The 25,088-nt window shown below is 39.5% G+C and overlaps 1 protein-coding gene across 1 annotated transcript in view; it reads right to left on the reverse strand.

Annotated features, from left to right (window-relative positions):
• Positions 1-25,088, reverse strand: part of LOC126199401 (intersectin-1-like) — a 305,182-nt gene that overhangs the window by 59,092 nt on the left and 221,002 nt on the right. The window contains 3 exon segments of the mRNA XM_049936323.1: positions 2,474-2,680; positions 16,063-16,135; positions 16,207-16,313. Coding sequence (XP_049792280.1) covers positions 2,474-2,680; positions 16,063-16,135; positions 16,207-16,313 — 387 coding nt within the window.

Consider the following 25,088-nt stretch of genomic DNA (forward strand, 5'->3'; position numbering starts at 1 on the left):
GGACATTACCCCCTCCTATTCCATTTTGCAAAGTAAGAGGAGAGGAATGAGGCAAACCTTGTTGAAGCACTGTGCCTCTAGATGTCTGAAGTAATTTAAGGAAACCATGGAAAACTTAAAGCAGAATGACCATCAGCAGATAGGATTCAAAATTCTCTCTCCTGAAAACAAATCCATAGTCTCGACAAAGGCACTGCTTTGTTCAATAAATGTGATAACATTGTGGAAGTCTTGTAGATTGATACAGCAGATTCTTGATATTAGTTTAACACAAAATGACAGGAACTAAAAACTAATATCAGGAGTGAATAAATTACAAATAGGCCTTGAAAACAAATCAATAAGGAAACTTGCAGGAATATTCATATGAAAACCAAATTCACCAAATTTCTCTCTTTCCTTAAACTGCAAGAGGAACATTCAATAATAGTTCAGAACATTTATACATTAAGTAATTTATGTGACAATTATTAATGAAACTAAGAAGAAAGATGAATACAAAAGAACATAGAAAAAAGAAAACTTCATTGAAATTATTTAAGTTCAAGAAACCAGCAAAACTGAATGACACACTCAGGACATCAATGAGGTCTTTATGTAATTTAAATTCCAAAGATTGCCCGTTACAGAATTTATATTATTTGAGACTCAACTCTGCTATAGAATATATATATCCTCGGGCACTTACTTCATACACATAAGAAGACTTTTACTATTTTTAAACCTAATTTGAAATCTTCAGTTTGATGTGGTCAGTGTGACCAAGTTACAGTAACACTGTCAGCCGCAAGTTAGACAGTTTGAATCAGCGAGCAATGCAGAACACTATATACACTGCTAGAAAAAAAATTAGTACACCTGGAAAGGTGATGTCAATTTTGATGTGATGATGGCATATGCCACCGGGGGAATAGTAGCTGTACAGATAATGGTTTGAATGCTGTCTGCCAACAGACAGTGCAGTGGTACAGCTACCAGAGCACCATCTGTATCCGCCATTTAATAAGGAATGCTCATAGTTAGAAGGCTCAGTGTTGTGCAGACATATGAAGCAAGCAGCAGCCATGTAACGGGTTCACATTTGTGTGTCCTACAGCCAATGGATTGCAAAGGAGTGAGATGGTCCTTTCAGTGAACTGCCACACAAGTTGAAAATGCTGTGTCAGTTGTGTGATGATGCAGGTATCAGTGCTCATGTGAACATCCTCATACTCTTAGACAAGGTTTGGAGCCACTCACGCAGCACAGATGCCCACAAGGATTATCGTATAGTAAGGGCAGCAGTGGCAGGTCATACAGCTACCACAGCACAGAGAGGGCTTGAGAGCCCAGATGTGTCAACAAAAACCATTGAGAACCAGTTATTAGTAGTGGGAGTATGGGCACGCACACCTCTAGCTTGCCTTCCACTCACACCACAGCATCAACGTGTGTGGCTTGACTGGTGCAGTCAGAGGATAATCTGGAAGATGGTATGGTGTGCCATGGTCTTCAGCAATGAAAGCAGACTCTGCCTGCATGCAAGTGTTGGTTGTTTGTGCATACAAAGTGGACCTGGTGAGTACTGTTTCATAGAATTCATTCATCCAAGACACAGTGGCCCCATCCCAGGGCTTATGGTCTGGGGCACATTAAGCTCCATTTACTGTCAGTAATTCTGGTGGGGACACAAACTAGTGTTCGGTATGTGCAGAATGTTGTTACCCCTGTCATTTTGCTGTTCTTGCAACAGGAAGTTGGTGTTGTTCCAAGAGGATAATGCTTGCTCACACATTGTCTGTGAAATTCAACAAGCTCTGCAAGATGTGCAGTAACTTCCCTGGCCACCATGATCTCTGGAATTGTCTCCAATTGAGCATGAGACAAGAAGAGATTTGCATGACTCGTCAACTGACAAGTCTTACAGAACTACGTGAAGAGGTTGAGCAGGCATGGTATAATGAATCCCAGGACATTATTTGCCACCTGTATGATTGGCTGTATGCCAGAGTCAGTGCCTGCATTGTCGCCTATGGAGGCTACACTACATTCTGATATGGGTGTTTCAGTATGGGTCGATATCTGGTACTGCCTGTGCTATTGATCTTTAAATGTAACCATTTCATGTACTCCATATGTACTGTGTTGCAACAATAAATTTTGAGTGAATTGGAAACCTCTAAAAGGATGTACTTTTTTTTTCTGGCAGTGCAGTTGATGAGTAAGTGTAACGATGCAATAGGACAAATTCCAATCCCACTCAAAGACTCTTGCAATTCCAGAACTCAAGAAATTGTTGGGATTGTTTGTCTACAAAATTAGGATGTTCACAGTTACTGAATGGGCAAATTATCAGCTCACAATCACAAGAAAAAGTTGCAGAATGAAAATAAATGAGAACAACATATTTTTAGTACAAAAATACATTCCAGCCATTAGTGTTTAAAAATGATTGCTATTTTTTCTAATGAATGGGTTAAATTGTGAAGTATACCTTCTTTATGAGAAGAGGGTATTTTGTTATCCTTTGCATTGGTTTAATAAGAAAGCTGCTAAGTGGCATTCCTTTTGTGCGAGGGTCAGCCTGGCACTGGCGAACAAGTTCACGAAATTCCACTGATTCTTCTGTAATCTTCTGCAGAAATGTAGCTGCACTGAGCTGGCAGCTACAGAAACGGATGTATGCAGTCATCCTTGGGAGCTGTAATCAGTTTCTTGCATGAAATTTGTGTTCTATACATTTACAATTTATTTTTTGCAACTTAAGATTGATTTTTTGTCTATTATTAGCACTTTTGGGCCAATGAGGACATTAAGCTTGTAATTAAACAGTTAAGTATAGTCAAGCGAATACACTTGCATTTACCAGGTCATCAAAAAGTCAGTATAAATTTGAAAACTTAATAAACCACGGAATAATGTAGACAGAGAGGTACAAATTGACACACATGCTTGGAATGACATGAGGTTTTATTAGAACAAAAAATAAATAGATAAAGTTCACAAAATGTCCGACAGATGGTGCTGGACGGCAAAACTGCTACCGTGACGGGTGAGAGGTACGCCGATATGTTACAGAAACGCATCATCCCCAGCCTGGCTGATAAACACCTGCTCGAACGCAGGATGGTTCTCCACCCCACATTGCTAGACGTGTGAAAGATCTCTTGCGCATGTCGTTTGGTGATGATCGTGTGCTCAGCCGCCACTTTCGTCATGCTTGGCCTCCCAGGTCCCCAGACCTCAGTCCGTGCGATTATTGGCTTTCAGGTTACCTGAAGTCGCAAGTGTATCATGATCGACCGACATCTCTAGGGATGCTGAAAGACAACATCCGACGCCAATGCCTCACCATAACTCCGTACATGCTTTACAGTGCTGTTCACAACATTATTCCTTGATTACAGCTATTGTTGAGGAATGATAGTGGACATATTGAGCATTTCCTGTAAAGAACATCACCTTTGCTTTGTCTTACTTTGTTATGCTAATTATTGCTATTCTGATCAGATGAACTGCCATCTGTCTGACATTTTTTGAACGTTTGCATTTTTTTGGTTCTAATAAAACCCCATGTCATTCCAAGCATGTGTGTCAATTTGTACCTCTCTATCTACATTATTCCATGAGTTATTCAGTTTTCAAATTTATACTGACTTTTTGATCACCCGGTATACCTGCTGAAATATCCAAAGTATCTTTTCAAGTATACATCAAATTTTCTGATTTTAGACATACAATATTTATGGACAGGTGCCATTATCACTTATATATATTGGAAGGCCAAAATATGTCACACTAGCATTGTAAAATGAATACGTTGAGATCTGGACTCACAGTTTATGAACTGTGTACTCCATAACTGATATCCATTCCATATAACTGTGTTGTGCAGTCTTACTGATTCCATACAATAAACGAAATATTTCAAGGTTTGTGTGTTTATCAGTAGGTATGATGGTACATTATAAAGACAAAAATAAATAATTTGATGACAACCATTAGCTTAGAGTTGATAGAGTAATCTCTGAAATGTATGTCTGGGACTCGCAAGTGATGTTGAAACAAAACTCTCCCCCTATCAACCACTGAAAAATTGGATAAACAGATAGAGCTTAAACTAAATAATTATTAAATACAAAGCATACACAATCAAATCCACTGCAACATGAGTGTAATTACTACCAATGATTGATGACAGGATGCAGTGATGTAGCTTTCAAATGGAGCCCTACAAAAGTATAAAATAGAAGATCTACAAGGAAAACAATTACAAATTTCTATACTATTAATTGAAAGTATAATATACATAACAAGACATGATTTCAAGTTTTTATACCATGAACAACATTGTGTCGAGAAGAGAGGTTGGTGTTGGGGTTGGGGTTGAGGTGGGGGCGGGGGCAGGGGTGGAAGTAGGGGAGGGGAAGTGGGAGGGGGAGGGAGCTCCTGTTTCACACATCTTAGGACTGAAGATAGCAATTGTGAAGATAATCATTATAGTTACTTTAGCAACCAACCATGGACATCTCTGCCCAAACTCTTTGTCTTTGAATATGTCTGCTTGTGTCTGTATATGTGTGGATGGATATGTGTGTGTGTGCGAGTGTATACCCGTCCTTTTTTCCCCCTAAGGTAAGTCTTTCCGCTCTCAGGATTGGAATGACTCCTTACCCTCTCCCTTAAAACCCACATCCTTTTGTCTTTCCCTCTCCTTCCCTCTTTCCTGACGAAGAAACCGTTGGTTGCGAAAGCTAGAATTTTGTGTGTATGTTTGTGTTTGTTTGTGTGTCTATCGACCTGCCAGTGCTTTCGTTTGGTAAGTCACATCATCTTTGTTTTTAGATATATTTTTCCCACGTGGAATGTTTCCCTCTAGTATATTCACTAGCATAGAAATAGGCAGAGTATACTCAAATATACACACAGATGGCTCAAAAATGGACATGTATACTCATTGGGATGCAGTTTCTTCAGTCTACAAATGGCAGAAGAAAGGAAGTTTCAAGCACAGGCAGTGCTTCCATATCCGTATCTGAAACACTCACTGTTCCTGAAAATAAAACAATGAGCAATTCTCTCATGTCAGGGGAAAAAAACCAACAAAGGGTACAAGCTATGCAAGTATACACCCATTCATACCAAGACAGCTATGGTTTGTAAAGTCCAAACACTCAAGGACAATGCTTCTCAATAAGGGAGCTTTTCCTGTCCACCTACATAGAATCTATCAATGTGATGATATTGCAACTGATGATGTAAATCACACACTACTTCAGGACAAACACTATGAGAAGGGGAGAATGAAATTTTTAAAGGAGCCTTCAAGACTTGGTCACTGACAACAACTTCGCACTATCCTAGTTGTTGGAGATACAACCAGAAGCAGATATAATGCCACAGCTGGATTTATAAAGACATAAAAATCTAAAAGGAATGGTGGCCATTGATCTTATTTAAGGAATTTTCATACAAACAAGTGGTTAGCTGTGAATTCTATCTATTAAAATTACAGTCTGAAGATAAATTTACAAATGTATGCCCTAAAATGTACGTATGAGATAGATAGATACATAGAGAGAGGGAGAGGGAGAGGGACGGGGGCCGTGGAGAGGGGGGGAGGAGAGAGGGAGGGAGGGAGGGAAGGAAAGAGAGGGGGGAGAGAGAGAGAGAGAGAGAGAGAGAGAGAGAGAGAGTCATCTCTGATGTCTGATGGACAGTGTGTGTACGATGGTTGGTAAGAGAGTTGCAGTGTCAGGGCAGGTGCTCCTGGCAATGTTGTGGACAGGACGCTAAAACTATAGCAAGACCAGTAAAGTCATGCTGGGAATACTCGCCTGTTGCAAGGCATATCAAGCCACTCCACTTTTGTGGAATTCAGGATAGTTATTACAAAAGCAGCTTCTGAAGAATCCTTGAAAGAGTTCTGGGCCTGTTAGAATACATGAACAGGGAAGGTGAACTGCCGATCTGAGATGTAAACAGTAGCTGTGGGACAGATGCCCAACTACCAAGTTTGGCAACAAAAAAGGGAAGTGGCAGTAGGCTGGTTAAGTGCCAGACTTGTTTAATAACTGTTCTAAGATAATGTGTCTTCATTGCATTGATGAACTGCGCAGTCTGAAACAGCAGTTGCATTTTGGGTTGTCTTTATTCAGCAAGTGCTACTTGATCATTGACAAATAAATAACAGGTTAAACTACGGGGTGTTCAAAAAGTGTCTCTGCAGTACCGTTTGATTATTAGCCGAGCGTGTTGTATGCCAAAGTGAGTATACCGAAATGAAACTCAGTGAAATACAAGTTATTAACTTATTGAATATTCATTTTTACTAACAAATTTTCACATTAAATGGTGAAAGTGTGCCCCTTGTTGGTGAATACACAATTCAATTCATCTAATCATACGACACATGTGGCTAACAATCATACAGGACTGCGGAGAGACTTTTTGAACACCCCATATATGCCGAAATATTGTTCAGCTCACAACTGCGGAGAGACTTTTTGAACACCCCATATATGCCGAAATATTGTTCAGCTCACAGATGTTAAAGTCATTGGCTTTGCTGAGCCATCCAGTGGCTGACGTTAATTGACAAGTGATTGTCAAGGTTACAGCTGCCTTTGTTATATTGTTGTTGTTGTGGTCTTCAGTCCTGAGACTGCTTTGATGCAGCTCTCCATGCTAATCTATCCTGTGCAAGCTTCTTCATCTCCCAGTACCTACTGCAGCCTACATCCTTCTGAATCTGCTTAGTGTATTCATCTCTTGGTCTCCCTCTTCGATTTTTACCCTACACGCTGCCCTCCAGTACTAAATTGGTGATCCCTTGATGCCTCAGAACATGTCCTACCAACCGATCCCTTCTTCTAGTCAAGTTATGCCACAAACTCCTCTTCTCCCCAATTCTATTCAATACCTCCTCATTAGTTATGTGATCTACCCATCTAATCTTTAGTATTCTTCTGTAGAACCACATTTCGAAAGCTTCTATTCTCTTCTTGTCTAAACTATTTATCGTCCATGTTTCACTTCCATACATGGCTACACTCCATACAAATACTTTCAGAAACGACTTCCTGACACTTAAATCAATACTCGATGTTAACAAATCCCTCTTCTTCAGAAACACTTTCCTTGCCACTGCCAGTCTACATTTTATATCCTCTCTACTTCGACCATCATCAGTTATTTTGCTCCCCAAATAGCAAAACTCATTTACCACTTTAAGCGTCTCATTTCCTAATCTAATTCCCTCAGCATCACCCGACTTAATTCGACTACATTCCATTATCCTCGTTTTGCTTTTGTTGATGTTCATCTTATACCCTCCTTTCAAGACACTGTCCATTCCGTTCAACTGCTCTTCCAAGTCCTTTGCTGTCTCTGACGGAATTACAATGTCATTGGCGAACCTCAAAGTTTTTATTTCTTCTCCATGGATTTTAATACCTAATCCGAACTTTTCGTTTGTTTCCTTTACTGCTTGCTCAATATACAGATTGAATAGCATTAGGGAGAGGCTACAACCCTGTCTCACTCCCTTCCCAATCACTGCTTCCCTTTTATGTCCCTCGACTCTTATAACTGCCATCTGCTTTCTGTACAAATTGTGAATAGCCTTTCACTCCCTGTATTTTACGCCTGCCATCTTCAGAATTTGAAAGAGAGTATTCCAGTCAACATTGTCAAAAGCTTTCTCTAAGTCTACAAATGCTAGAAACGTAGGTTGGCCTTTCCTTAATCTATCTTCTAAGATAAGTCGTGGGGTCAGTATTGCCTCACGTGTTCCCACATTTCTACAGAATCTAAACTGATCTTCCCCGAGGTTGGATTCTACCAGTTTTTCCATTCGTCTGTAAAGAATTCGCGTTAGTATTTTGCAGCTGTGATTTATTAAACTGATAGTTCGGTAATTTTCACATCTGTCAACACCTGCTTTCTTTGGGATTGGAATTATTATATTCTTCTTGAAGTCTGAGGGAATTTCGCCTGTCTCATACATCTTGCTCAGCAGATGGTAGAGTTTTGTCAGGACTGGCTCTCCCAAGGCTGTCAGTAGTTCTAATGGAATGTTGTCTACTCCCGGGACCTTGTTTTGGCTTAGGTCTTTTAGTGCTCTGTCAAATTCTTCATGCAGTATCATATCTCCCATTTCATCTTCATCTACCTCCTCTTCCATTTCCATAATATTGTCCTCAAGAACATTGCCCTTATATAGACCCTCTATATACTCCTTCCACCTTTCTGCTTTCCCTTCTTTGCTTACAACTGGGTTTCCATCTGAGCTCTTGATATTAATGCAAATGATTCTCTTTTCTCCAAAGGTCTCTTTAATTTTCCTGTAGGCAGTATCTATCTTACCCCTCATGAGATAAGCCTCTACATCCTTACATTTGTCCTCTAACCACCCCTGCTTAGCCATTTTGCACTTCCTGTCGATCTCATTTTTGAGACATTTGTATTCCTTTTTGCCTGCTTCACTTACTGCATTTTTGTATTTTCTCCTTTCATCAATTAAATTCAGTATCTCTTCTGTTACCCAAGGATTTCTACTAGCCCTCGTCTTTTTAGCTACTTGATCCTCTGCTGCCTTCACTATTTCATTCCTCAAAGCTACCCACATTCTTCTTCTACTGTATTTCTTTCCCCCATTCCTGTCAATCGTTCCCTTATGCTCTCCCTGAAACTCTGTACAACCTCTGGTTCTTTCAGTTTATCCACGTCCCATCTCCTTAAATTCCCACTTTTTTTGTAGTTTCTTCAGTTTTAATCTACACCTCATAACCAATAGATTGTGGTCAGATTCCACATCTGCCCCTGGAAATGTCTTACAATTTAAAATCTGGTTCCTAAATCTCTGTCTTACTATTATATAATCTATCTGAAACCTTTTAGTATCTCCAGGGTTCTTCCATGTATACAACCTTCTTTCATGATTCTTGAACCAATATATAGCAATTACAATATTGTATTTGTACATTTCACTTTTGAAAAGAGCAAATATTTTCTTATTGTACATATTAGAGATTGTTATAATTGTAAACAAAAAAGACTTAAGGTTTGCTGCTCTGTAGAATTAGCAAGAGGAATTCATTAGTTAACAAACAATCATTAAGTTATTGAGCCTTCCTGAAAATAAAGAATATTTTCCTTTTGGGGCATTATTTTATGGATTTTAAGTTTTGCTTTACATCTACATCCCATTCCTGTACCATTTGTAAAATAGAGAGAGGGAAAAATGACCATCTACATGCCTCCATAAAAGCCCTAATATCTCTTATCTTAACATCATCACCATCATCGTCATCATGAGAAATGTATGCTGATGACAGTAGAATCGTTCTGCAGTTAGCTTCTCATTCTAGTTCCCTAAATTTTCTCAGTAGTGATTTGTGAAAATAACAACATATCTCCTCCACAGATTCACATTTCAGTTCACGAAACATGTCTGTAATACTTGCATTTTCATCACTTCTACCAATAACAAATCTAGCAGCTCACCTCTGAACTGCTTTGATGTCATCCTTTAATCTGACCTTGTGGAGATCCCAAGCACATGAGTAGTACTCAAGAATGGGTGGCACTAGGGTGTTCTATACATGGTCTCCTTCATAAAGGAGCTATACTCAAAAATTCTCCTAATAAACTGAAGTAAGCCATTCACCTTCCCTAGTACCACCCTTACATGCTCATTTAATTTCATATTAGTTTGCAACATTATGCCTAGAAATTTAATTGAAGTGACTATGCCAAGCAGCACACTACCAATGCTGGATTCAAACTTTAGGGGATTGTTTTTTCTATCCATCTGCATTAATTTATGTTTCTACATTTACAGCAAACTGCCATTCATCAAACCAACTAGAAATTCTGCCTGTCATCTTGTCTCCTCCAACAGTCACTCAATTACAACCCCTTTCTGTACACTACTGCATCATCAAACAGTCATAGGTTGCTGTTCACCCTATCCATCAGATCCTATCACATTTCCTTGGGGCAGTCTTGGCAATACTCTTGTCACCAATGAACACTCATCATCAAGGAGAATGTACTGTACTCTATCATGTAAGGAGTCTTGGAGTCACTCACTTATCTGGGAACCTACTACATCTGTTCGTACCTTCATTAACAGTCTACAGCAGGGCACCACGTCACATGCTTTCTGGAAATCTATGAATATGGGATCTGCCTGTTGTCATTCATCCATGGTCACAGGATATCATATGAGAAAGGGGCAAGCTGAGTTTCACACAAGCACTGCTTTCTAAATCTATGCTGACTTGTGGAATGGAACTTTTTTGCTTCAAGGAAGTTTATAATTTCCCAACTCAGAATCGTTCAAGAATTCTGCAGCAAACCAATGCCTGTAGAGTCTCATGGCAGGAATACTGAATAAAAAGTAATCGGATTTCCAAATATGTCAACTAATTACAATTCCATGAGCTTTCGACCAAGCACTCCTTGGCCACTGTCAAATGGTGTGACTTCCAGTGGGCTGCTAGTACACCATTTATATACATTAGCTGCTGGTTATGATGCCACTGGCACCTGTGACAAGCCACATATGGGCATAAGGCATTTGATGTGCTTGCTTCAACCATGTAATGGCTGGGTTCCATGCCGTGCTGAGCTGCAGGCCACCGTCTCTATTTACAATGCTGCTGGTAATTTTTATTTCAATGGATTTTTTAATTACAGAATCCCAGAAGCCATTTGTGTGACCCATGATGGATGTTTTGTCAAATTTTATCTAGTGTCCATTCTAAAACACTCTCAGCTATAGCAGATTTCTCTGGGGAGCATAGGTGATAAAAATTCTCGTGCTCCTTCCTGCATTGTTCCATAGTGCATACTGTTCGTCTGACATAAGACTGGCAACACTTGCAAGTTATCTTGTAAACCGCATGTGTTCTGAGATCTACTGCATCTTAACCAGTCTCAGTAATTGAAGGATATTTTTCAGAGGACTGAAGATCAATTCGATCTTCCATCATTTCAGCAGCCAGTTTATCCTGCCTGAGATGGAGCCACAGAATGCCAAAAAAGCAGATTCCTATTCTGCTCCTCATCAGTGGTCTTGCTTGAAATCACTTCATTTATTTGGTGGATGTTATAACCGTTCTTCCTGAAATCCTGGCATAGGTGGCTCAGCTCATGGGATGGGTTATCAGCATCTGATATCATTCTCGCATGATGCGCCAATGTTTGTAAAACAATGCGCTTCTGTGCCACATGATGAGGCTGATGGCGTGCAAGTACATATTGGTGGGGGTGTGTTTTCTACAGACACTGTGGCCAAGGCATTAGTTTTGTTTGCAGTGGATCAGAACATCGAGGAAGGCAATGCATTGTCTTTTTTTTTCACCTCAATGGCAAACTGTATGATACTGTTAAGGCGATTGAGGTGTTTCAGTAACTCGTCAAGTTTCTCACGTTAGTGGGGTCAAATGACGGATGTGTTGTCAACATATCAAAAGAAACAACTCGGCATTAATGGCGCCATGCTTAAGGCAATATCCACAAAATTCTGCATGAAATGGTTTGCAACATGTAGAGCTAATGAGCTACCCACTGCAATGCCATCAGTATGATCATAATGCTGGTAAATGTGCAAAAAATAAGAAGATGTAAGAGTGTGCCTAAATGGCTTGGTGACTTCACTTACAAAGAACTGGGGTACTATGTCCAAACAATCTTTGACAGGCACATTTGTAAATAGCGCCATTACATCAAAACTGGCCATAATGCCACCATCACTAAGTCAAAGGTGGTTAATTTGGTTGATAAAATCTGCTGAACTTTTGATATGATGACTGCAGTGTCCTATATGTGGAGTGAGCGGATTGGTCAAGTACTTTGCCAGCTTGGGTGTTGGTAAACCAGTGGTGGATATGGTAAGGTGGAATCGCATCCCATCATTGTGGATCTTCGGTAGAGCATAAGCATCAGATAGTCTAGGTGCCCGTGATTCTTGATCACAGTGTCTTCCACTGAAGTGCACTTGAAAAGTTCAGATGTCTTTCTCATTATTCCTGATGCTGGGTCATGTGGGATTTTCCAATAAGTACCTTCATCTGGTAGCATTCAGATCATCTTACCACAGTCCGTGTATACCATAGTTACAGCTGCATTCCCCTTGTCAGCAGGAAGGACCACAATGCTTTCATCACTGCATGGTGCTTGTAGACCATTGCTCTCAGCCCCGGTAATATGAAACAGGGGATGAAATACAGATTGAAACGAGCCATATTCTCACAAAAGCAAAGTTACCAGCATCCAACATGACCAGGGCTATGGTCTTGAATCTTCTCGCACAGGCACCTACTGCTTGTGCTTCATCGAAGATGCACAAGGATGGGATGCCATTCTGCCTCATCATGTCCAATATTGGTTTACCAACGTACATGCTGGTGAAGTACTTGGCCAATCTTCTTGCTATACATGTGGGATGCTGTAAACGACCATATTAAAAATTTGGAAGATTTTATCAATCAAGTTAACCATCTCTGACATAGTGAGGGTGACAGTATGGTCAGTTTTGATGTGTTATCACTGTTTACGAATACCCCTGTCAAAGACTGTTTGGACCTAGTATCCCATTTCTATGTAAGTGAAGTGGAAGAGCTATTTAGGCTCACTCTTACATCTTTTTATTTTCTGTACAATGGCCAGTATTATGGTCAGATCGATGGTGTAGCAATGGGTAGCCTGTTAGCTCCAGTTATTGTACATTTCTTCACGGAGAATTTTGAGGATATTATTGCCTTAGACACAGTGCCATTGATGCATAGTTGTTTCTTTCGATATGTTGATGACACTTTCATCATTTGGCCCCTTGGGCATGAGAAACTTGACGAGTTGGCAGTAACAATAACATAGTTTCCCAAGGAGATAGAAAAAGATTATGCACTGCACCTCTTCAAAGTTCTCATCCACCGCAAATGAAATGGATGCCTTGGCCACAAGGTCTGTAGAAAATCCACTCACACCAATGTGTACGTGCTTGCCATTCACCATCACCACTAGTATAGAAGTGAACTGTTTACAAACATTGGTGCATCATGCAAGAATGATATCAGATGCTGATAAACTGTCTCATGAGCTGAGCCATCTATGCAAAGTCTTCAGGAACAATGGCTATAGCACCCATCAGATAAATGAAGTGATTTCAAGGAAGACTCACAACAAGACCACTGATGAGGAGCAGGAAAAGAAACCTGCTTTCTTTTCATTATGTGTATCTGTGTTGAGCAAGATAAGCTGGCTGCTAAATGACACAAGATCAAAGATCAAATTGATCTTCAGGCCTAGACTGTCGCTTTCGGCCATTAAGGCCTTCGTCAACAATAAACGTAGACACACACACACACACACACACACACACACACACACACACAAACGCAACTCACATACACGACTGCAGTCTCAGGCAACTGAAACCACACTGAGAGCAGCAGCACCAGTACATGATGGGAGTGGTGATTGGGTGGGGGTAAGGAGGCCGGGGAGGGGACGGGGAGGGATAGTATGGTGGGAGTGGCAGACAGTGAAGTGCTGCAGGTTAGATGGAGGCAGGGGAGAAGTGGGGTGGGCAGGGAGGGGGGGCAAAGTAGCGGAAAAGGAGAGAAGTAAAAGGACTGAGCATGATGGTGGAATGATGGCTGTGTAGTGCTGTAATGGGAACAAAGTAAGGGCTGGATGCGTGACATCAGTGACTAACAAAGGTTGCGGCCAGGAGGGTTACAGGAACTTAGGATGTATTGCAGGGAAAGTTACCAACTGCACAATTCAGAAAAACTGGTGTTGATGGGAAGGATCCATATGGCACAGGCTGTGAAGCAATCATTGAAATGAAGGATGTCATGTTTGGCAGTGTATTCAGCAACAGGATGGTCCACTTTTTTCTTGGCCACTAGCTTGCCGGTGGCCATTCATGCAGACAGATAGCTTGTTGGTTGTCATGCTCACATAGAATGCAGCACAGTGGTTGAAGCTACCTTGTAGATCACATGACTGGTTTCACAGTGACGTATTTGTGACAGTCTCTTTGTTGTCCCTATCTGCAACTCACCATTTTCGCTATATGGTGAGCAGCAACTTTCCTTTTCATAATATTGTTACATTCCAACTTGGATTTTCAATTGTTTGAGATTAGTTAAAGACACAGTAGGTCTCAGAACATCTGGGGGTCTACAAGATACCTTGTGAGTGTGGCCAGTTTTATGTTGGACAAACAGTATGCACTGTGGAACAATGCAGGACAGAGCATGAGAAGTTTTACTGCCTATGCTCCCCTGAGAAATCTGCTTTAGCTGAGCATGATTCGGATAATGGACACCGGGTAAAATCTGATGAAACATCCATTATGGCTCAGAGGAATGGTTTTTGGGATTGTGTAATTAAAAAGCCATTGAAATAAAAATCACCAATAACACCCTAGAGAGAGAGAGAGTGCTCTGTAGTTCAGCATGGTGAGGGACCCAGCGATTGCATGGTAGAAGCAAGTGTGTTAACACCTAGTCAACATATGCCAGTATATGGTGATGCTGCGAGCCCCAGTGACATCACAACTGGCAGCTAGCATATATAAGGGACACACCAGCAGCCCACTGGCAGTCATACCACTTGACAATCGGCAAAGAGAGCTTGGCCCAAAGCTCGAGTAATTTTAATTACTTGACGTGGTTGGACATCAAGAACTTTTTATTCGATGCTAAGGATATTGGTCTGTAATTCTGTGGATCCATTCTTTTACACTTACTGTATACATGATCCATCTACACTTTTCTCCAATTGTTTGGGATTTTGTGCTGGGTGAGAGATTAGTGATAAATGCAAGCTAAGCAAGGGGCCAATGCTGTAGAATACTCTCTCTAAAACTAAACTGGGATTCCATACGGACCTGGTGACTTACTTGTTTTCAACTCTTTCAGTTGCTTTTACACTCCTGGGATGCCTATTACACTTTCTTCTCTACTCCAGAGATGCCTATTACTATGTCTTCCACAAGAGTGTCTGTGCGACAGGCAAATGATGATATATTTATACAATCTTCCTGTGTGACTGTTTTCTTAAACTTGAAATTTAAAACTTCAGCTTTCCTTTTACTGTCTTATATTGCCACACTAGAATGGTGAATGAGTGACCTGATAGAAGCCTTTGACAGTTTTAGTGATTCTGTGTAGGACCATAATTTTCTAGAGTACTTGGTTCTCAGCAAGATCTTTTGCTAAGGTATGATGGTGTGAGTGGTTGTATACACTGTACATCAATCTTTTCACACACACAAATCTCTACTAACCTTTGCCTGTCATCAGTTGTACATTCTTTTTTAACTGAGAATGCAGCAGTCTCTACTTCTCCAACTTTTTACGAATTTTGTTATTGAACCACAGTGGGTCTTTTCTGTCCTTAAGCCATTTACTTGGCACAATTTACAATAAGTTTAAATTTTGCCTCTATGTCCATTATATTGGAAATAAATGATGTCTATTCCTTGCCTAAGTGGGATGTTAACATCTCCTTATATGCTCTTGCAAACAAATGTGCTCTCCTAGCATCTCCTTGATGGATTTGTTGAAAGTAAATGTATGTTGGTTCAGTTTAATTTTCATAAATTGCTCAAAACGTTTGTTGTACACCCTGTTTTGCTTGTCAAACATGCCATTGAGGTTAAGATTCAGTACCACCACCACATCAGTGCAGTCCTTCTAACTGTAGGTTTAAAGTGCCATGAACAGCAATGTCTCACTGCACTTGTGGCAGGAAAAATATGAGTGTCCACATGCGGTAAGATTGCTAAGTTCCTATCTGCTCATCCATTTTTGTGCATGATTTTTGTATTTACATCTCTTATTCCTTTTTCTTTCAGCTGTCTCTCTTCTTCTTGATAATTATCTTCTCCTGATAACTTTTTATCTGCTGATACTCCCTTTCTTCCTCACTGCAAATTTTCTACACCTGTTGTCAGTTTCTTGCATTGTGTTATTCACTTAATAGATAAAATTTTAATACTAATACAGATTAACTAAGTGAGCTTTCTTGTTTTCAGACATATAGTTAAGATTATAAACTCACATTTTCACAAAGAATATCTCCAATCATTCTAATAACTCCATCTGCACTCATTTCTTTTCGGATTCTCAAAGTCCTGTAAAACAAAATAAATTTAAATCAAGAGTACTAGGCATTTTAGAAAAAAGCTGTATTAACAAAACTTACCTGAGGAACATGTAGTTACACTGTAGTATTTCACGCCAGTTAACAAATATTTTGTAAATTTCTTCATTTGATAAAACTTTGCTCTCTAAGAGTGGTTTCTCAAATACCTAAAGCAATAAGCACTCTGTTAATATTACACAGACAAAATCAGTCACATGATTACAAAAGAATAAAATGCCTATAAGAATAGTAAACTGCCAACAGTAAAAAAAAGTAGAAAGTTATGTGGTTGTTATATTTTTCCCTGAGACATTTAAGTCTCTCACTCAACTTGGGTGGTCCGTGCATCAATGTTGACCATAGTGCTGTGGTGGTGTAACAGTTAGCATTTCAGCCTAGCAAGCAAGAAGATGCGGTTTTGAGTCCCGGCTGCAGCACAAATTTTAATTCATTTCTTCTGCTTCAATCATTATGTGGTCATGTTATAATGGCATGGCAAATTGCTATTAAGATTATAATATTGTCATAAAGAAGAAATAAAGTAATTATTACTTTGAGAAAAAGTCTCATACACTCTTACATATCAATGGAAGTCTGTGGAAATTTGTCACAGAATATGATATACAAGAAGACTTCAAAAAATAATTTACACATTATTACGACATGTCAAGCAACTTTTATTGAATGCTGTACTACATTTAAAAGTGACAGATATAAATGACACTATTTCTCAAAACAGTCACCAAGTATCTTAAACAACTGTCAAAAGGTTCCAACAATTGGTGAATTGTTCAATTCCTTGATGACAGAAATTCACTCCTTGGTCACACAGCCATATGGGACTGCTACATGAACATCCTCATTGCTGGAAAATCTTTTTTTTTCCCCGGATGTTTTTTCAGCTTGTCAAAATCTGAATGTGATTAATGGGTCTTGAGAATATATCATCACTGTCAACAGAAACACTTGTTACATGAACCAAGGTAAAGAAATTCGCTGACAAAAAAGTGAAACACCCAGATGGGAAACTGGAAACGAAATGAAACTTAATGAGTTGAGAGTGTATGTGATGTTATTTCAATAATTACAAAATTGAGTCAAATTTGCAATGAACTTGGCAGTATAAGCCCACTTATCAGTATGACATTGCACCCCCCTCTGGCTTGGATGCCTGCACTGATTTGATTGGGTAGAGGCCATTGTAATCTCTACTGAGGCAAGCTGACTCATTACTACTGTAATTGGTTCTTGATATCCCAGATACTAACAGTGAGACAGAATTGATGTCATTCTGCATCAAGCAGAACTTTCACACATTCTAACAACTCACCTACAAGCCTTAGGACCCAGAGCCAGTGGCCATTTGTGTGTGAGTTGTTGTTGCTATTGTGTGAATGTGTGAGGGTTCTACTGTTGTAGAAGTACTTTATCTGAAAACTGAAAATATTTACCGTGTTCTTTTTCATTGTGCTTGACTATGACACAACACCCCCTCTATGTGGTGAGTAGCAAACTATTCTTTCCATATAGTTGTAAACAAAGAAAACTGGTTTTCTACTATCATCATAATAGCTCAACAGATGGGCAAAAAGAAGCAGCCACTCTTACAATGGAGCGACAATGTCATAACTTTTTGTATTAGCTGCAATTTACTGTAGTATGGGCTGGACATGGAAAGAAGAAGGGAGATTACAGCTGAACACCCTGTCAACAACAAGCAAGATCATTAAGAGATGGAGCATGCGTGCGTGCGTGCGTGCGCCCCCCCCCCCCCCCCACACACACTCTAAATGGAGGAAGTATGGTGAAAGGAATCAGCCATGACCTTTTTAAAGGAATAACTCTGGAATATGCTCTTACACTATTCAGATAACTCAAGAAAACCTCAATTTGAACAACCAGATTGGGATTTGAACAACCAGATTGGGATTTGAACAACCATTCTACTGAATGCGAGTCTGGTGTGCTAGTCACCGTGTCACCTTACTCGGTGACTGGACATGGTCCTTAAAGTAAGAAACATCAATGTTCACTCACTCCTGCTACAATAACCAGTGTAGTTCATTCAAATGGGTTTGATGATGTTGCTGATGTTCTGTATTTTTGTTTTAGGTTGTTACAGATAATTTTAATGGGCCACAGAACAGGGTATTTTGTGAACCAATCCAGATGTGTGTATAATCCTGAATGTTTAGAATGTCAAACAATCACAGCTTTGGCTCAGAAAAACATATCAGATGTCATTTTTGAGACAGAGCTGTAATTTTGAGACTTCTGTTAAGATGAAAAAATGGTGGAATGTAGTTGTTTTTCGCTCAATGCAGCCATTCTGAGTAACGAAACCTGTCATCCTGACCAAAAGATCATTTTTGGTTAACTGAAACATTCTTTAGAACAGTATAATCTCCTCCAACTTGTACAAATCTCATGCATACAGTCCTTTAGAGAGGACTATTGATATCTGTGGTGAACACAAGATTATACAATATTTGCATGGTAGCATAAACATGAAATTTTTCATCAGATAGCATGTATCTAGTGCTCAACAGTCCACCTTTCGAGTCTCTCTCCCCACTGCAAACTGGGCACTTTTGTGAGTAGGAATAAGCAAGCATCTAGACAACTCAGTTTTAAATGTCTATGTGATGAAATTCCTTTCAAATTTCCTGGTTAGTAAATTCATATTATTCTGTAATAATACATCCTAATTTCACATTGGATACCTACACACCAATATGAAAAAAGAGTGGTAGTATGAGATCTATGCATGCAAAGACATTACCAATGTTCATTTATAGGAAATGCTGTTGCCTTCAGTAGGGCATCAAAGGTTACACATGGCACCAACACAGAACTGCCATATATGGATTCTCAGTATGCACTCTGAGATGAGTTAACTAACATATCACTGACAAAAAGATATGTTGTCACCACTGAAAGAGATACATCTATATAAATAAAAATGTAAATGTTCGTTTGTTCAAAATCTTAAATCTCCTAAAGTTTTTCACCAACTGCTATTTGAAATGTTGACATAACACTGCATCTGAATATGTGTGTGTTTTTATATACCTACTGGAGCACCATCTGTTGTATATAAACATAAATATGTATATAATATATGAAGGGGAAATGTTGTTAGCAATAATCTCGAAAAGATCTTGACCAATTTACTTCTAAGTTTTACACGATATTCTAATAAACACTTGGATGGACATATGCTTCATATTATTTATTACACACACACACACACACACACACACACACACACACACACACACACACACACACTCTCTCTCTCTCTAGCTCTAGCTCTCTCTCTCTGTTGAGGAATTAGTACAGGTTTTCTCTTAAAAGCAACTATGACAAAGAAAATGCTGTGCTGTGAAAAAGTGTGGTTTCATTTTCTTTCCTGCAGCCAGTTTTATCTATGATAGCAGGGCATTTAAACCGCAGGACAAATTGTTTCTTCCATATATACATTCATATCATTTATACATAATTTTAAGCAAAAATTTTAAACGCAACAATGTGCTTCATTGCAGTCAGTTGTAACAGAATACAGGAAAGTTGTATATTACCTTATCAGCATTTGATTAGGATGCTACTGTAGAATCTGGATCATCAGAATGTTTGTAACCCTATGAATTCATGGATTAAAATTATGTGAAATCTTGCCATTGAAACCACTATTCTCACAAATCCAGCAGCTGGAGAGATCTCTTTCATACTCTGTAACCAATGATCGTAACCGATTTACCCCGTAATTCTAAGGGACTTCAATTCCCAGTAAGGTTTCATATTGCAGTAACAATAAACAAGGGTCAAGCTCAGGATGAGGGGAAAGAGGAAATCGATTTGGGGGGGGGGGAGGGGGGGACAGAGAGGGAGAGGGAAGAGGAGGAGATGGAGTGAGAGAGAGGAGGAGGAGGTGATGGGTAGTGAGATGGGATATGAGATGATGGACAGAAAGAGAAAAGGGAGAGGAGGAGGAGGGAGGAGGAGGAGGAGGAGATGGACAGAGGGAAGAGGAGGACAAGATGGATAGAGAGAGTGATGACGAGGAGATTAGGACATGTATCCGATTCCCATCATGTATCTAGCAATTGTGAAGCATTGCTGGATTCACTAATACAAAACAAAATCAAACCTGAAAAATGTGCCCACAAATACAATCATTTGAAATTAGTTTGTCTGATGAGCCAGATGATAACCAAGTCATTGCATGTAAAGAAGCTCAGGTATTTTTTAAGGATTCAAAAACTCATCTAACAAATCCCAACCCACTCTATGTTTTCCAAGGCATAAAAATAAAAAGAGGAGCAAAAAAAAAAAATTCAGCACACATGAGGGAAACTGAAACTTGTCATAGAGATATACCGGTAACCCCCAATTCTGAGTGTGAAAGAAATGTAAATTTAACATTCTGAAAATACTGAAACAAAATTTCATAAACCTCCAAGAAATGATGATCTCATTGGGAAGATGACCAAATTTTAATGTGCTTTCTTTATAATAAATACCACTGCTTATCTCTTTCCACAGGAACCGTGTTCTTGAAATGCAAGTGCATAATGAAGTAACATGTTCCCTTTATTTTATGTTGTATCAATTTATAGACTGAGAGATCCTTGCTAATCCATTTTTGCAAGTCTCCACCTATCTCTACTGTTACCGGGACATTAATGCCTAGAATCTGTTGTGCAATGGAGTCTACATTTATATGTCCCTGGACTGCCAAATTGAGTGTGTTGTATTGACAAAAAAGAGGTTTGTTACATGAGTAGAGCATAGAGTAAGAAATTCAGTGCTGTTATGGGGTCAGTTTGACATTTGGCAGCAAGATCTTGAGTTTTAATGCAAAAAACTGTATGGTGCCCCATAATATGTCCATGGGAAAGGCCATGGCACGCCATTAGGCTCTTCAAAGTATGGAGGATAGCCATGGGAACAAAATACAGAAATTATATATAGCTTAAATGAACTTTGTAGAAACAGTACACCAATAAGGGGTGTCTCTTTGTACGGAGTCATGCGAGACTATGTGTACAGCCTGAGCAGTGAACAGGCATCTCCACTTGCTGGTACCATACTGTTGCTGGTTAAAAGTGCTTTATGGGGCCGCCACAGAATACCAAGCAGACCGCTCCAAGAATGTCAACAGAAGTAGTAATGACGTGAAAGAGACTGGTTGATTTTGGGTGAAGGTCCAGATTAAGAGTTATTGTCATATAGTTCTGAAATGTAATCATGTAAATTTATGGCAGAAAATACAGTGCTTAAAGCAACTCACTGTCAGAAATAATTTACATAGCTAAAGATAGCAGAAACCCCACCCTCTTTCAGTGAAGTACTCACACTTCAGAAAAGAAGTTACCAAGCATGGCAAGAAGTCAGGTTGGAATTGACTAGCTGGAACAGTTTATAACTACTATTACAGATGATCCTCAATCAAGTGTTAACATATTGTACATTCAAACAGCCAAAGAGAAGGTGGCATTACAGCTGGTGTTAAGCACAGTGAAGCAAAGCAGCAACAGGGAACATGCTAGAAGTCGCATACACTGATAAGCCAAAACATTATGATCCAACTGGAGTTCAGGATAAGTCGCTAGTAACCCCTAGAGATGATGTAGAGGCAATGAAATCAGCCGCAGGACAATTAAACACGTTGTATGAGTTACGGGTAATGGGAGGAGGTGTAGATGATAGAAGAGTATCAGGGAGCAATGAACCCAATACAGATGACCATTCAAACAATAATAATAGACATAATGGATGACATAGGAATAATAATAATAACAGGAAACATTACGGTGGTTTCTGTGGCCATGGTGGTCACAGAAGCGATAGTGGCGGCTACGGATATCAGAATTCAATGCACAATGCATCGGATGACCAAGTGCGAAACTGAAAACATAGCAAGTGGAAAGAGTATATAACATATTTTGAGGGTGTAATCAACAGCATACCTCATGCCACGAGGGCAAACACAATGTGGAAAACATTAAAGTATACAATAGTGTGCAAGATTAATTACTGAATGATATATTGTGACATGTCTGAATCTGTACACATGTCAGCTGCTGTTGTCCTTAAGTACAGACATTAATTTCTGATTATTATGAGGTTTTATGAGGACACTCTGTTGGTGTGAGATTTAACTAGGATCTGATCCCATCACATGCAATATCTTTTTTTCTTTCACTTTCTATCTGTTTAACCTAGATTATATATATTACATTTCTTCTTGCCCACACAGTGATATGATTTGAGTGATCACTAGTGTCTGGTGTATATAGGTTGTGCTATCCAAAAGTTTTTCATTTAAAAGTTTCTTACTACTCCTGCTTAATGACTGCTATTTTTTATTTTTTTGGTACCATTCACTTAGTAACTAATTTTTTTTTTTTTTTTTGTACCATTCACTTAGCAACTAAATTTAACTTAGCAGATATCCATATATTTTTCTTCATAATAGCCTGTGTGTTTATTATGTCATATATATAACATCGTAATGTCTACTGTAGTAGTAACAGACTAACGCTAAGTTGAATAGGCATTGCTAGGGCAATGCAGTAGGGAATTGTCTTGATTTCGATATTCTCTTCAACAATTCGTAAACTTTTTTGTGCAGGAATGTAAGCGTATTGTCATATCGCTGGCTTAGTTGTGGAGTAACTTTGTGGGCAGTCGCGTCTGTCGAGTCGAGCGCGGGACACGGAACTGTTATGTTGTGTAGTGTGTAGCTCTGAATGTGAGAGGCATTGTTAGCATGGAACATGAAGTGTTGCTACAAGTGTTATTACAGTAAAGTGATAAAATAAGTAAATGATTCAGAGGAAAGCACATCAAGAAGTAATTTAAAAATGAGCAGTGCTGCTGTGTGTCGTACTGTACAGTATCAATCATCCGCGCCATGTTCTGTCTCCAAGAATGAACTAATGTGAATCGGCAATACTATTTACCACAAAAGAGAGCATTTTATGTGCCAGTGTCTTGTAGAGAGTGTGAGGACACGCGTTCGGTCATTGCATTCTACATTATCAACAATCAGCCGCGCTGCGATGGTTACGCGCGCGCTCGTACAACTGAGAACTGTAAATTTAACTTTGTGAACAGTGTTAAAATATCATTAATAGTGTCAAGGACTGGTACCAAATATCTGTGTATGTGTGACAAGTGTAAGAACTTTCGTGCGATCATTTGGCTTCCGCATCATCAACAATCACCCGTGTCATGTCAGTTACGCGTACGTTCGTCCGAATGATATTGTGGACTGTTAATCATCCATTAATTGGGATAACACCTCTAAATTAGAATGTAAGCAGAGTGACCTGCGACTTTCTTTTATTGTCTCAAAATATAGTTGTTCATAGCAGACGTCGAACATTGTTGAGTCTTAACGTAGAGTGGCTCCCCTAAACCTGCTTGCATAATTCGATAGATAATTTCAGGCAAGCCAGCAGCGGAGCAGAACAGCACCACCGCTGCGGGATTACCAGGTATGTGGTGTGGACAGGGCACACAGTCAAGAAAAGCAGAAGCGACAAACAGTTTAAGGTACCACCCCACCCAATTGTACCCCCGGGCGTGTTACAGTTTGTCACCTACAATGAAACCTCATGGGATGCACAAACAGTCAAACAATTAGCTGAGGGATTACAGCAGAGGTATCACAAACTCAACAGTACACTAATTTTTACTAAAAAATTAAACACATTAACTCAAAAGCACACTGAGCTATTTGAATCATTCTCAAATATGATCCGAAGACTCAATGTTCAGACATAGTAGCTGACATGAAATGAAGAACAGAATATAGTGTTATACCAAGAAGCTGAAAATGGGGTTCTCAAAGTGTTTTTGCATGGCATTCCTGCTGAAATGTTGCTTACAGAAGAATGGAGAATCCTACGGATTTGGTCATGGCTATTACAGTAGCAACATATTTAGAGGAAACAGATGTTGCAACTAAGGGTCGTGGTGTGTGTTATGTGTTTGTTTTGAAAGTAAGGTGTCACAGCTTTGGGCCCAATGGGTATCTCAAGAAACATTGTTGTCAGACAAAGTGCAATGAATGCGGACCAGTGGATCACAAAGTGTAGGAATGCAGTGCTATGAAATGAGAGAATGGATAGCAGAGAAGTGTTGCTTAAAAACAAACGGGAACATATCAGTCATTGGAAGAAGTCCCCAATAAAATGTGATATTGCACAGTTAGATGCAGAGACAGATTGCTCCTTGTGGGGTTTTGTTGGTGGCAAGGAACACAGATTTTTAAGAGGCACAGGGACACATGTATTGATCATTGTAGGAGATCTCTTGGGTAAAAACAGACAAGGAGCTTCTCATTATAGATTATGTGGAATGGGTAACAATGATATACATTCATTCTGGACATCACAGCTCAAGTTTAGTGTATGAAATAAGACTTCTTCTGAGCATATGGAGGTGTTGTCACACATGGAACAAGGATATACTGTGATTCTCGGATTTAATTTCCTTACTAAACATCATGTAAAGTTAATCTTTCGCAGCATACAGCTGAACTTAGGGGAACTTTGTTTCTGCTGGTTACTATTGATGCACCAGTCAAGGAATTGTCGCCAACTACACTGTGTACATGCACACTAAAGATGGGTTCTCATGATAACATGCCATCAGGTGCAGGCAAACTAGTTTGGGTATCCATGGGTACAGACTTACCACAGGAAATTTTATGCATGTTTGGACCACTGGAGTAATGACCGGTTGGATACAATGCATGTATTGTATGCATAAGCATAACGTGCATAAGTAACGTAAATGTGGAATATATGGCTCTGGTTAGCCTGGATAATTTCTGTAGGGGCAACATAAGTCTATCAGAGAGCTTAATGATTGCCATATTGGATATTTTAGAGGAAGACGATATACACTGGTGTCCAAAATTAAAGCAA

Source organism: Schistocerca nitens, chromosome 1 (assembly GCF_023898315.1).
Source record: "Schistocerca nitens isolate TAMUIC-IGC-003100 chromosome 1, iqSchNite1.1, whole genome shotgun sequence".
NCBI lineage: Eukaryota > Metazoa > Arthropoda > Insecta > Orthoptera > Acrididae > Schistocerca > Schistocerca nitens.